This window comes from Hippichthys cyanospilos, chromosome 12 (genome assembly GCF_059441005.1).
Source record: "Hippichthys cyanospilos isolate Australia breed blue-spotted pipefish chromosome 12, RoL_Hcya_1.0, whole genome shotgun sequence".
Classification (NCBI taxonomy): domain Eukaryota; kingdom Metazoa; phylum Chordata; class Actinopteri; order Syngnathiformes; family Syngnathidae; genus Hippichthys; species Hippichthys cyanospilos.
In genome coordinates, this window is record NC_142380.1 from 6354876 (window position 1) to 6366502 (window position 11627).

The 11627-nt window shown below is 39.1% G+C and overlaps 1 protein-coding gene across 1 annotated transcript in view; it reads right to left on the reverse strand.

Moving 5' to 3' along the window:
• Positions 1 to 92: 92 nt before the first annotated feature.
• The window catches only part of egfra (epidermal growth factor receptor a (erythroblastic leukemia viral (v-erb-b) oncogene homolog, avian)), a 41834-nt gene continuing 30299 nt past the window's right edge, over positions 93 to 11627 (reverse strand). The window contains exons 16-28 of the mRNA XM_088429645.1: positions 11420 to 11458; positions 10470 to 10629; positions 10286 to 10408; positions 8875 to 8973; positions 8462 to 8647; positions 7498 to 7653; positions 6176 to 6251; positions 5580 to 5726; positions 4593 to 4690; positions 4356 to 4523; positions 1961 to 2008; positions 1788 to 1881; positions 93 to 837 (exon numbers count right to left, since the gene is read on the reverse strand). Of these exons, the coding sequence (XP_088285771.1) occupies positions 512 to 837; positions 1788 to 1881; positions 1961 to 2008; positions 4356 to 4523; positions 4593 to 4690; positions 5580 to 5726; positions 6176 to 6251; positions 7498 to 7653; positions 8462 to 8647; positions 8875 to 8973; positions 10286 to 10408; positions 10470 to 10629; positions 11420 to 11458 (1720 nt within the window). The 3' untranslated portion in view covers positions 93 to 511. The remainder of the gene's footprint in view (positions 838 to 1787; positions 1882 to 1960; positions 2009 to 4355; positions 4524 to 4592; positions 4691 to 5579; positions 5727 to 6175; positions 6252 to 7497; positions 7654 to 8461; positions 8648 to 8874; positions 8974 to 10285; positions 10409 to 10469; positions 10630 to 11419; positions 11459 to 11627) is intronic.

Genomic DNA, 11627 nt, shown 5'->3' on the forward strand with positions numbered 1-11627 from the left:
ATATATATATATATATATATATATATATATATATATATATATATATATATATATATATATATATATATATATATATATATATATATGCGAAGGAGTAGTGACATTTTGAGATAAGTGCTGCAGTTTCTAAATTCTACTTTGCACCATAAACTCTGCCTTGTACTTTCTGCATTTCGCCGGTTTCTCCACTGAAGTGGACTCTTCATACATTCGAGGATTCCTCATCACAGAGAGCCCAATCCAGCATTCTCATCCAAGAAAGGTGATTTAGCTCCGCCCCCCCACGTCATCGTGGGCCCGTGTAACGTCTTGTGTGGGTTGCAGGATGTGAAACGGAATGTCTTTTGGCTCCAGCTGTTCATTTCTCACTTCCCGCCGCGGACGGGTTCGCTTCCTCATTGTCGTCACGAGAGCTTTTCACTTTGCGTGACCTCTCGGAACGCGTCTTTCGAGGTGACAGGTGATTGACGGTACCGCTAAAAAATGGCTTTGGTTTCGGTTCTAGGAGCAATCAGTCCGGCCCCAGGTACTCTACGTTCTCCGCTGCCGGCAGGTGTCCATTGACGCGGGCTTTGAAGGTGGGCGTGAAGCTCTGCTGGTAGTCTGGGTTGTCGATGCTGTTTTGCGGCTTGTACTTGTGGGCGGGGTGGAGCTCACCATTGGGGCGCGACGAGAACTGGTTGAGGTACTCAGGCTCGGGCTCGCTCTTGAAGCAGTTTAGGTACTCTGACTCGTCGGCCTCATCTGAGGAGATGGTGGGAAGGAGGGTGCGCGGAGGGCCAGGGTGCTGGTACCCCGGGTTCATCATGTCTGAGCCCGTATTCTGGTTCATGTAGTCTGACACAAAACGGAAGGACAAGGAGGACACGTTGTTATGATTTCGCTAATATTGTTCCTTTACTAGTGGCGCTATCAGAGCTACTGCCACAGTCAAAAGCTTGGAAACACCTTCAAATACAACACCTTAGGGGGTCAGGAAAAAATACACGCTATTTACTATGGCTGTAACTAACAATTATTTTTATTATCCTTTAATCTGTTGATGAACTGTTTTAGATTTGATTGCAGACGATGAGAATGAGTCTTCTCACATGGAGGATTTATAGAAGCAGGCGAAGAGTTACCACTGAGAGGCTGAAGAATTGTATTTTAAAGTAGGTTTCAAAATGAAGAATCAATGATCAGAATGGTTGTCAATTCATCTACATAATCAATTACTTGTTGATTAATCACTATATTACTACTATTCATGGAGACGTCAACCCGAAACCATTAAAAAAAAAAGAAAAAGAAAGAATACCCTGTATGTGTGAGCAACAGTAAAACGTAAAAAGTAATCTGATCAGCATCACGATTCTGGAATATATAGTCAACAAAGTATTCCATGAATACCAAAGGTGTTTCCAGCTTTTGATTGCTGCTGCATGAGTGACAGTTGCATAAAATTCAGAATCTTATTAGGGCGAGTTGAAACTGCAATTTGCGTTTCAACCACTAGGTGTCGCTATTTATTGCCAAATCTTACAAATTGAGTGTGGTGTTAAGCTTCCAAAACACAGGTGTCAAACTCCAGTCCTCGAGGGCCGTAATCCTTTATGTTTTCTGGGTTCCTCTCCCCAAAACACTTGATTCAATTGATTAGTCCATCAACAAGTTCTGCAGAAGCTTTAGAATTTTCCTAATCATTTGAACCAGGTATATATGAGAGAGAAATATTGAAAACATGCAGGATACCGGCCCTCGAGGACTGGACTTTGAAACCTAAATTCTAAAAGGAGGACACTCACCTGGAGCAGGCTGAAAGGCGTCATCTAACGTTTTATCAGTGGGATCAGGAATATAGCGAAGAACTATACTTCCATCCCTGCTGGGTAAACCATTCTGGAAGCACAAAAATGAAGTTGATGTTGTCTTTCTAAAAAGATGTATAAAGATATGAAAACAGCCCATTTCCCCTTACCAATAATCCATTTCTGCCGTTGCACGTCCCGATGTTGCTGTTCATGCTCTGTCGGGAAAAGAAATAGCTCGATTACTGACACATTTTCCATTTGAGCCATTACAGAGTCTTGTTTTGGCAGCAAGCGTAACCGCACGGCTGTCACAGGCGGCGTGAGAAACATCCGACAAGCCACTGTGATGAGCGCCGTCGCCTCTGCCATCGTGGCAAGAAAAGCAATTACTTGGTAACAAGAAGAGCAAATTAAAACACAGGCATCCAGCAAGAGCCTGGGAACGCTTTGCCCCCTGCCCCCGCCCCCTGCTATGAAATTGTAAAAACAGAGCGGCTGCAAAGCTACTCATGCTCATTGCTGCTTCCAGGTAGACGAGCCAGACTGATGCAAGGCCAACATTGAACCTGAGCAAGAAGAACTAGTCCACCTGGGAGGAAACGTGGGAGAGGACCGGATAATGAGGCCTACTTGTTTGGATTGCGCTTGAATGTAGGGCCCCTGACTACAGCACAGATAGGGCAACAACACATACCTTCAGCAATTCGTTCATCCATCATGCATTGGATGGACATGGCAAATTCAGCCCAGCTCAGCTCCAGTGACATTTGGGACTAGGCATGAGCCGATAATTGGGTTTACAGTGGTGTTAAAAAGTCAAGGTTTCAAAAACTGCTGTTGCTGTCTATACCCAGTCATGAGCATTCTACTTCTTTTTTTTTTTTGCTTAAACCAACAAAGATTTAAACAGAGCAGTATATAATTGGCTGCTTGCAGAGTTGACTCAACAAGCCTCTTTGAATGTTAGATGGCAATCACTGTCTTTGTATTGCCCTTTTGGACCTCAGCAGTATATTGGAGGACATAACACTTTTGCCTGTTTAAACAAATAAATATGGTGACGTTTGCTGATATCGCCCATTTTTGTGTAATGATTGGACGAGGCTTTTCAAATGAAAATCAAGTTATGACACTTAACATGTCCTCTTTGCCCTTTTTGGATCTAAGTTGGCCCTCAACAATTCTTCAAAAGGTGAAAGTTTTCTGATCAAAAACACAAATGTATACTTATGCTAGCCAAACTTTTTTTTTTTTAATATCATTTTAAGGGTTATACAATTCTAATTCTTTCTGAAAATATATCACAATAATTGAGAGGATTTTTTTTTACAAAATTTACTGTGCCCAGTGATGAGGCACTGGGACTTGCGAATAATTAAAAACAATGTTTATTCATTTATTTATCTATGTATTTATCGGTACTAAACATGTTATATATTTCTTAATGTACCAAATATTCAATAATTTGTTTAAAAATAAAATAGATTGTGGTCAATGGGAAAAAGAAAGAGAGCTGTAATGTGATATTTTTACTCACGGTTATCATACGGTTATCATTCCGTCTATCCATGCTTACGTTGGACAATTTTAGGCTTTGAAAATCGAGAGCAAAGTTAAAGGGAAGCCAATTTCTGTGCCCAAGTGCACAAAGCAAAATGTGCATGGGTGACCTTCATACGCAATACTATATAATGAATAAAAGGAGGCTTTCTACTGTAACAACCACGTCTGCCAGTATGTCAACCACTTGGGAGTATCATTAACCACATCTTCAAATTCGAGTGAAGCTCACAGAAAAACAGCTGCAAAGGGAAACGCCTCTCAAGATAAATGCACAAATCTTTAAACAGCCCAAATTTCAAATGCATCAAAGGTAAAAAGCCTCCATTTTTATCCAAAACAAAAGTCAAACACTCAAAATTCATACACCTCAAAAGCCGAGGGCCATAATTAAAGGGGAAGTCAAGCACATGTTCTATGTTTCCCCACGTATCCAAACACAGCATTCTGATTAATATTACATTTGTTGTTGAGAAACTGTAGCGCGCATGCTTACAAATCATTGCATTCTCTTAGTTCACCTCTAGATGGCACTAAATTCTATAAAGTGTTACTTTTAACAAAGAATGGCCCAAACACACTTCAAAAATCAATCGACTCGAGCAAATCACCCGAAAGCGACTCAGGACCTTCACCCAGCCTTGTAATTCATTTAATTCAGTATGTCAGTATGCTGTCAATGTTTTATTGATCGTGCGTCAAAAGTTTTTGATTGTGGTTTTATCTGAAGCCACTAGTAATGAAAACTGAACTACCATTTGGAGATAAATAAAGTAGCTTCCATCTTGAATCAATTGATTCCACTGCTAAACTGTATATAACGACTCAGTCACGCACTTTAGAAATAGATTTACAAGGCGGCTGTTTAATTTCTCCCTCGGCGTCTGGACGGGCACTCTACAGACACAACTATTTGTACACACACCGTTAAAAAGTGGTCAGAGTTCTTGTCCTTGCTTAGTACACAAAAAAAACAAAACAACGGGCAGCATGCAGGCTTACAGTGGAGTGCAGCAGCGGCGTCTGAGACGTGCTGGGGCTGGCGAAGAAGCCGTGCTGCGGCAGCAGATACTCGTCGGCGTCCACGGCGTCCTCCAGGTCCTCGCCGCTCACCAGGGTGCGGAAGAACCTGTTGTCAGTAGGACTCTGAAGGTGCAAGCTCTCGTCGCCCTGTCAAAACAACGGCGTTAGCCTCACAAAGGCCAGCTAGATAAAACCCGGCCGGAGCTGCAGGAATACCTGGATGACGAGATAGCGGGGGGGATCCCGCGCCATTTTTGTGAACTCTGCTATGAGCTCCCGGAAACGTGGTCGACTGTCTGCGTCGATCATCCAACCTGCATGGAAAATATACTTTTTAAAAAAGTAATAAGGCCTATAGCCATTATGTTCACTTATCTGTAAACGTGTTAGAAAGAACACTTTCTGTTTCCTTTTTTTATCCGTTTATATGTTATGGACCAAACTAGTAATTGTTTTCACTTATTTACAGTATATGGCTATATTTGTGATATATCTTATTAATTTAAGTATAAATATACTGTACTATACATATATTATAAATGATAATTTCATATTATATATAATTATACAGCACAATAATATATATTATATGTATAATAATCTTATATAGTATATATAATTACGATATTTTATTATATAAATATAACAATTTATTCATGTATAATACATGTCTGTAGATTCTATATCTGTAATTATATTAATGTTATATGCACAGTATGTAATAATAATAATATTTTTATTAATATATTTTTGTAATTTATAGAATTATTTATACTGTGTGCATGCCTGTCAATTTGAATGATCCTAATAAACGGTGGCCCCAATGCTAGGTATTTAAAACAAGCACAAAACCTTAGCTTAAACTTTGCTAGCTCAAAGCCAACACATAATGGAAATTGCTGCAGATGGACTAATAAGCAGTATCTATTTAGCGGTGTTAGACATTTGATATTTGAACCTGCTGCAGCAACACTTGTAAACATACAAGTGAACAACACTGACAGGCACATCTTCTTTATCCTCTGCATAAATGTTACTACTGTTTTATTTCACATATTTGCTAGTATGTTTTTTTTTTTTTTTACTCAAACCTTGCAAAAGCTATTCCTTATTAAAATAACATTGTAAAATGAATTGTTTGTCGCGTGAGCAAAATCACTTTTGCTATGTTTAAGCCTAATTTTTTTCCCAGCAAAGACGTACATTTGACCATGATCATATAGACGTCGATGGTGCAGATGGGAGGCTGGGGCAGGCGCTCTCCTTTCTCCAGCACGCCGGCGATGTCGCTGGCCGGAATGCCGTCGTACGGCTTGGTCCCGAACGTCATCAGCTCCCACACGGTCACGCCTGCGGGAAAAGAAGGAGAAGTCGCTCGGCGTCTGGCGTGACAGGATGTGAGCAAAAACGGCCAGCGGCGTCCAAAATGTTGACAAATGGGATGTGGGAGTTAGCAGGATGTATCTGCATGGGGGGAAAAGGCTCGCTGATGGCTTCGGCAGAAAGCAAGAAGCAAAGCAGATGAGAAAGATGGAAAGAAGCGCGCTTGTGTTTTGTTTCCGTGAGTGTGCGGCTAGCGCACGTGGCTTTGCGAGGTGGGAGACGTGTTTGTGTGGGTTGACGCCATTTCGTCCAGCTGGGAGAGCTGCCGCTGCGTGCGTGTGCGTGTGTGTGAACGGAAAGAAGCAAGATGTTCTCCCATCTCGTGTTGTGTCCTTAAATGCTGAAAGAAGATTTCCCGGGAAGGCCGCTGCTTTTGCTATTGCGAGTTGCACAAGGCGCGGGGGCGCGGGACTCACCGTAACTCCAAACATCGCTCTGGTGTGTGTACGTCCTGTTCAGTATTGACTCTAGAGCCATCCATTTGATGGGCACCTGGAGAAAATAATATTTACATTATCGCTGGGGTTATGTCCTAAAAAATACTTGATAAGTGAAATCACTGCAGGCGAAGCTTGATTGTTTTTCTTTTTGTTTTTCATTTATTGTTGTTCATTGTAATGCGTGTGTCTTCTATTATTGTAGTTTCTTTTTCATTTCTACTGGATACAATTTCCATTTATTGTTTGGGTTATTATCATTTTTAAGGTTTTTTTTCCATTTTTATTGTATGTCTTTTTTAACATAGTTTTTCATTTGTTTAATATGGATTTTTTGTTTATGTTTACCATCATATTATTTATTTTTGTTTTGCTTTTAAGGTAAATTTTTGGTTTTTAATGTTATCTGTTTTGTATTTCCCACTTATTCTTCTGTAATGTCTTTTAATTTATTTATTTTTTCCACTTATTATACATTTTTTCACTTGTTTTTGGTTGACAAAACTTTTTAACATACTTTCTTCACTTATTTTGTCTTTTAATTTATAGTTGTACTATTTCCTACACATGTTTTTGTTTATTATATGATTTTATGATGCTTTTTCAATCATTATGATTTTACATGTATTAAACTGTTCTATATGTCATGTATTTATTTTTGGGGGTTTTTATATATATATATATATATATATATATATATATATATATATATATATATATATATATATATATATATATATATATATATATATATATATATATATATATATATATATATATATATTTAAAAGCTGGAAAGTCAATCACTACACACTTTATATATTTTTCTCCAGCAGTTATGAATTTTTCTCACGTTTCTTTCAGTTTAAGCACTCTCAAATTTCAAAACTTCCAGAAGATAGGCGGCTTGTGAACATCACATGAACAATAGAACAGGTGAGCCGTGATTGGATGTCATTTTCGGCTGATGGCTGTTGGAAAAACTTGTTTTTGCTGAAAATGGCTGCTTAGGATTAGTATCTCTTTAACCCCAAGACTAAGGAGGGCTATTTAGTATATTTTCGGTTCAAGTCTTATAGATCAAACCGTCCTGTAACGCCTGCAACTGCGCTGAGAATCAGATCAAAGAGGGCTCTTATCAGATTTGTGGTTTTTTTCCTCCAAGCAAGCTGAAACTATTTATATTCCTTATGTAACACTTAAGCTGAAAACAAAAATAGCAGCTTTCATGAATGCTGACTCATTGGCAGTTAAATGTCAAAAGGAGGAAATGAAAAGAAAAAAGGCGTTTGAGGACCGACCTTGCCTCCGTCGGCGTGGTACTCCTTCTCGTCGGCATTGAGCAGCTTGGCCAGGCCAAAGTCTGTGATCTTGACATGCTGGGGGTTCTTTACCAGGACGTTCCTGGCCGCCAAGTCGCGGTGCACCAAATGCCGCTCCTCCAAGTAGTTCATCCCCTGAATTGGGCCACAAATGAGAATAGTATAGTTGAGGAAAAAAATGGAGTTTTGCCATTTCAAAGTTTGTAGTTAAGTCCTAAGTAAGTAGTTGAGCCTTGAAAGACTATTGTTTTATTTATGAGTTAAAAACATGTAGTAAATGCATTGAGGAAAGTCTGAAAAATCTCATCGTTTCAGATTAAATATTTACAAGTGGAAAAGGGATGCTGCAAAGTTACTTTTTTCAAGGTAACTTGCCAACGCTGCCAAAATAAAGAAAATCTGACATGGAGTAAGTCCTCCATGGCAGTAGTTGGCGCTGTTTGGGCAATCATCATCTGCTTATGAAAGATTTTGTTTGCAATATGTTGTCATTAGGCCAAAGACGGTGGCTGACGGAAAAAAAGATACAAACAAACTAAAAACAACTGCATACACATCGACAAAAACACAGCAAACAATATCATCACAGAAACTCAAGAGCGAAAAACAAAACAAAAAATTCAAACACGTCAAGCAAATGGCTACAAAAGACAGATGCAAACTCTATACTAAAAATTTTTTTGAAGAAAAACAAACAAAATATGCTGCAAAATGACCCCAGACAAAAAGTGACTCAACAAGAAGGCGGGACGTTGGCCCACCAATCACATAAGAGGTGCAAAAGTTATTGGATGTTTTTTTTTTGCACTTTTATTTGTTGCTTTATTTGCTTCCATTTTATGTGATTGTATTTTTATGCATTTTTTTTTCAGTTATTTCTTGTGCTTGTAGTGTTCCTCAATGATTCTGATGTGGAATATAAGCTTAATGGGCGGGGGCTCACCTTAGCAATCTGCACACACCAGTTGAGCAGGTACTGCGAGCCGATATTGTCCTTGTTCTCCTTGACGTAGTCCAGCAGGCAGCCGAAAGGCATCAGCTGAGTGACCAGCTGCACGCTGGACGTCAGGCAGATGCCCAGTAGGCGGCACACGTGCGGGTGCTCCACGCTGGCCATCACGTAAGCCTCCTGCGGTGCCGAAAACACGTTCTTCTTCAACAAATGCATCCAATTCATTCACTTGAAATAATATAAGCTAAGATAAGCTCGAGCAGGTTGGATTCATTTTCCAGAAGACCTTGAATCACACTCACGCCCACACGGGCCCTCAGGTGGATTTATTATGGATTTCCTCCAGGCAGACGCTTTCCCCATTTACAGTTAAAACAAGCGGGCTGGACTTTTCTCCGACTTACGTCTAAAATCTCTTTGTTGGCTTTTGGCGACGTGGCCTCTCTCAAAACCTTGATGGCCACTGGGATCTTCACGTCTTCTCCTTCTGGCACCCACAGGCCCTGTATGGACACATAATCCAAATAAGTTTTTTTTTTTTAAACTACAACCACCTCAAACAATATTGAGAAAGTGGCAGTCCTGCCTTTATTTTGGATGTGCATTGAAAACATAAACACCGCGTTTCAGGTTAATTATTACAGAATTACTAGTACTTTTATTTTATAGTACAGTACACGACAAATCCGACATACTTCTCAACTATATTGTGCAAATCCCCCCCAGGAAACAGAAAAACCTTTCGCACCGACTATAAATAAGATTATTATCAATAAAAATGGAATAGGTTTGCCTAAAACTGTATCTTTATTAACATTAACAATTTTTATTATGATTATAAAAAATTAGAAAGCAATTTTCAACAACTGTTAACGATTTTTCTACAGCGTTTCTACAGGTTGGTCTAAAACAGAAAAACAAATGACCAAGTGCATCAAAGTGCTTGAAATAAAGTAAAAAAAAAAATGTCAATCCTTACTTTATCGCAGTTATACTTCACACAGCAGAAACATTTTGTGTGGTGATCATTTGCTCTTCATTCGAAAAGAAATATCTTCTTAATATATTAAGAAGCATTGAATTAAATTTTCTGATGCTTGTTATGATCTCAGACATCCTGAAGTGCCTTCATGTACTTATTTTTCATTTTTACGAACACGTATTTCACAGAGAAAAATAAGACTAAGAATTTGAAAGATTGGTAATAAAAGTAGGAAAATTTTGACGTGATTATCACTTTTTTAAACATGACAACATCTATATAGCGTGCTTTGAAAACTTTAAGTAAGTCAGTTAGACACAGAAACGTTTTACGCAGCAAAAATATGAAACAATGAATTTGAACCGCAATGCATGTCATGATTGTTTTTTATAAATTGAATATTGAAGTACAGTTGAATGAGTTATCCGCCCTAACGTAATATACTGTATGTTGGTCTGTTATCTCCATTTCTACTGACCTTTATGAGCAACGGTAAGATTTATGACTAAGCTCAAACTCTAAAACCATTTCTAACCAATATAGTGTATGGAGTCCAACACTAGCAATAAATGCCAGCCAATCAGACAGCGGATACCAAGTGCATTGCGTCATACATTTCATCGGAGTTTTCCTCCTAAGCCTCCAAGTGTGTGCTTAATACACACAGGAAGCCAACGTGGAGTCAGTGGTGCGTGTAACCACGCGCGTTGAAAATGTCTTTTAATTGAAAAATTGACAACAGATGCAAAACCCTAAGTCAGGGAATTTCTTGCCTACCCCGCCATTTTAAGGAAAAAAAAAAAGAAAAAGGAAGCGAGGAGGCCTGTTATTACCTTATAGACTGTCCCAAAAGCCCCAGATCCCAAAACTTTGATTTTCTTGAATTCTGGTTCCTTGAGGATGCGCAGCAAGGCTTGGTTGGGCGCCTCGCCGCTGGGAGTCAGCGGTTCCACCAACTGCGGCGAAAGCGCTCATATGTTACACGTGTTTTCTGGCAGGCGTGGCACTCAGGCGTACCTCTTTTTCTTGGAGGAGTCGGCGCATGGTCCTCTTCCTCTTGATGTGGCGCCGGCGCAGCAGCACCATCACCAACAGGCCCGCCAGCAGGACGGCCAGAAGGCCGCCTACCACGCCCGCCGCGATCATGGACAGACCCGAAGTGCTAAAGCTGAGCATCCTGAAAAGAAGAACAATATCAGACAAAACAAACTCGTATCAAGTTGAAAAACAGTTCTTTTAAGTTGGTTAAAATTGTACTTTTTTGGTCTCCACACATGTGCAAAATTCTACTAATGATCGTAAAATTTGCCAGCGGATTCCGATTGGACTTGTCTATTGTTATGCGACAAGTTATTTGTTCAATCACAAGTACGATGAAAGGTGTGTGCAGCTCCCAATAGGTCACCACTATCGAAATCTGCAAAGAGAAAGCTAGCATAATAGTAATTCGGAGTATTGGGACTGGCTTTTTGATTTACCTTGTAACAATGGTCATACCCTTGAAAGTTGGATGTTTTCAAGGATTAACAATTTCCTGTTATTGTTTTATACATGCATATTTATTTTATATTATTTTTTCATAAAATGGGAAACAAGCAATCTTCGTTCTCCTGGTCTGTCTGTCAAAATATTGAAGTCAATTTGTGATGTAAATAAAATTGTAATAAAAACTGGGAAAAATTGGAATCAGAGTTGAAAAGTCTTTGGATTTCGTTGCCAAAAATGTGTTGAATTAAACGGAAAATTAACTCTTTTAGTACCACCCAGTTTAACCATTCTTTTAGTCTAACACTTGAAAATATTTTAACAAGATATAAAGTACCTGGGATTGAGCCTGGACTTAAAATTACGTTTTTGGATTGAATTAGTTAAAAAAGGATTTCAGTATTAAAAAGGGCTCGTGTGTACTACCGCTTTAAACACACAAGTTGAGAATAAGCAGATGTCAACCACTGTTGTTTACTTACGTTTTCCCCTGACAGTCTTGAAGATTGGGCCCAATGCACCTGCAAATAAAAAAACAAGTACATGGTTGAATAAACACAATTTTACCTAAGTGGTCGCAGAAAATCAAATCGTCTGGATCATTTTTAAGTTTCCTTTAAAATAATAGCTAATTCAGATTATTTTATTCATATACTGTACTTCCTTTAGACCAATTCAAAGGCAAAAGCT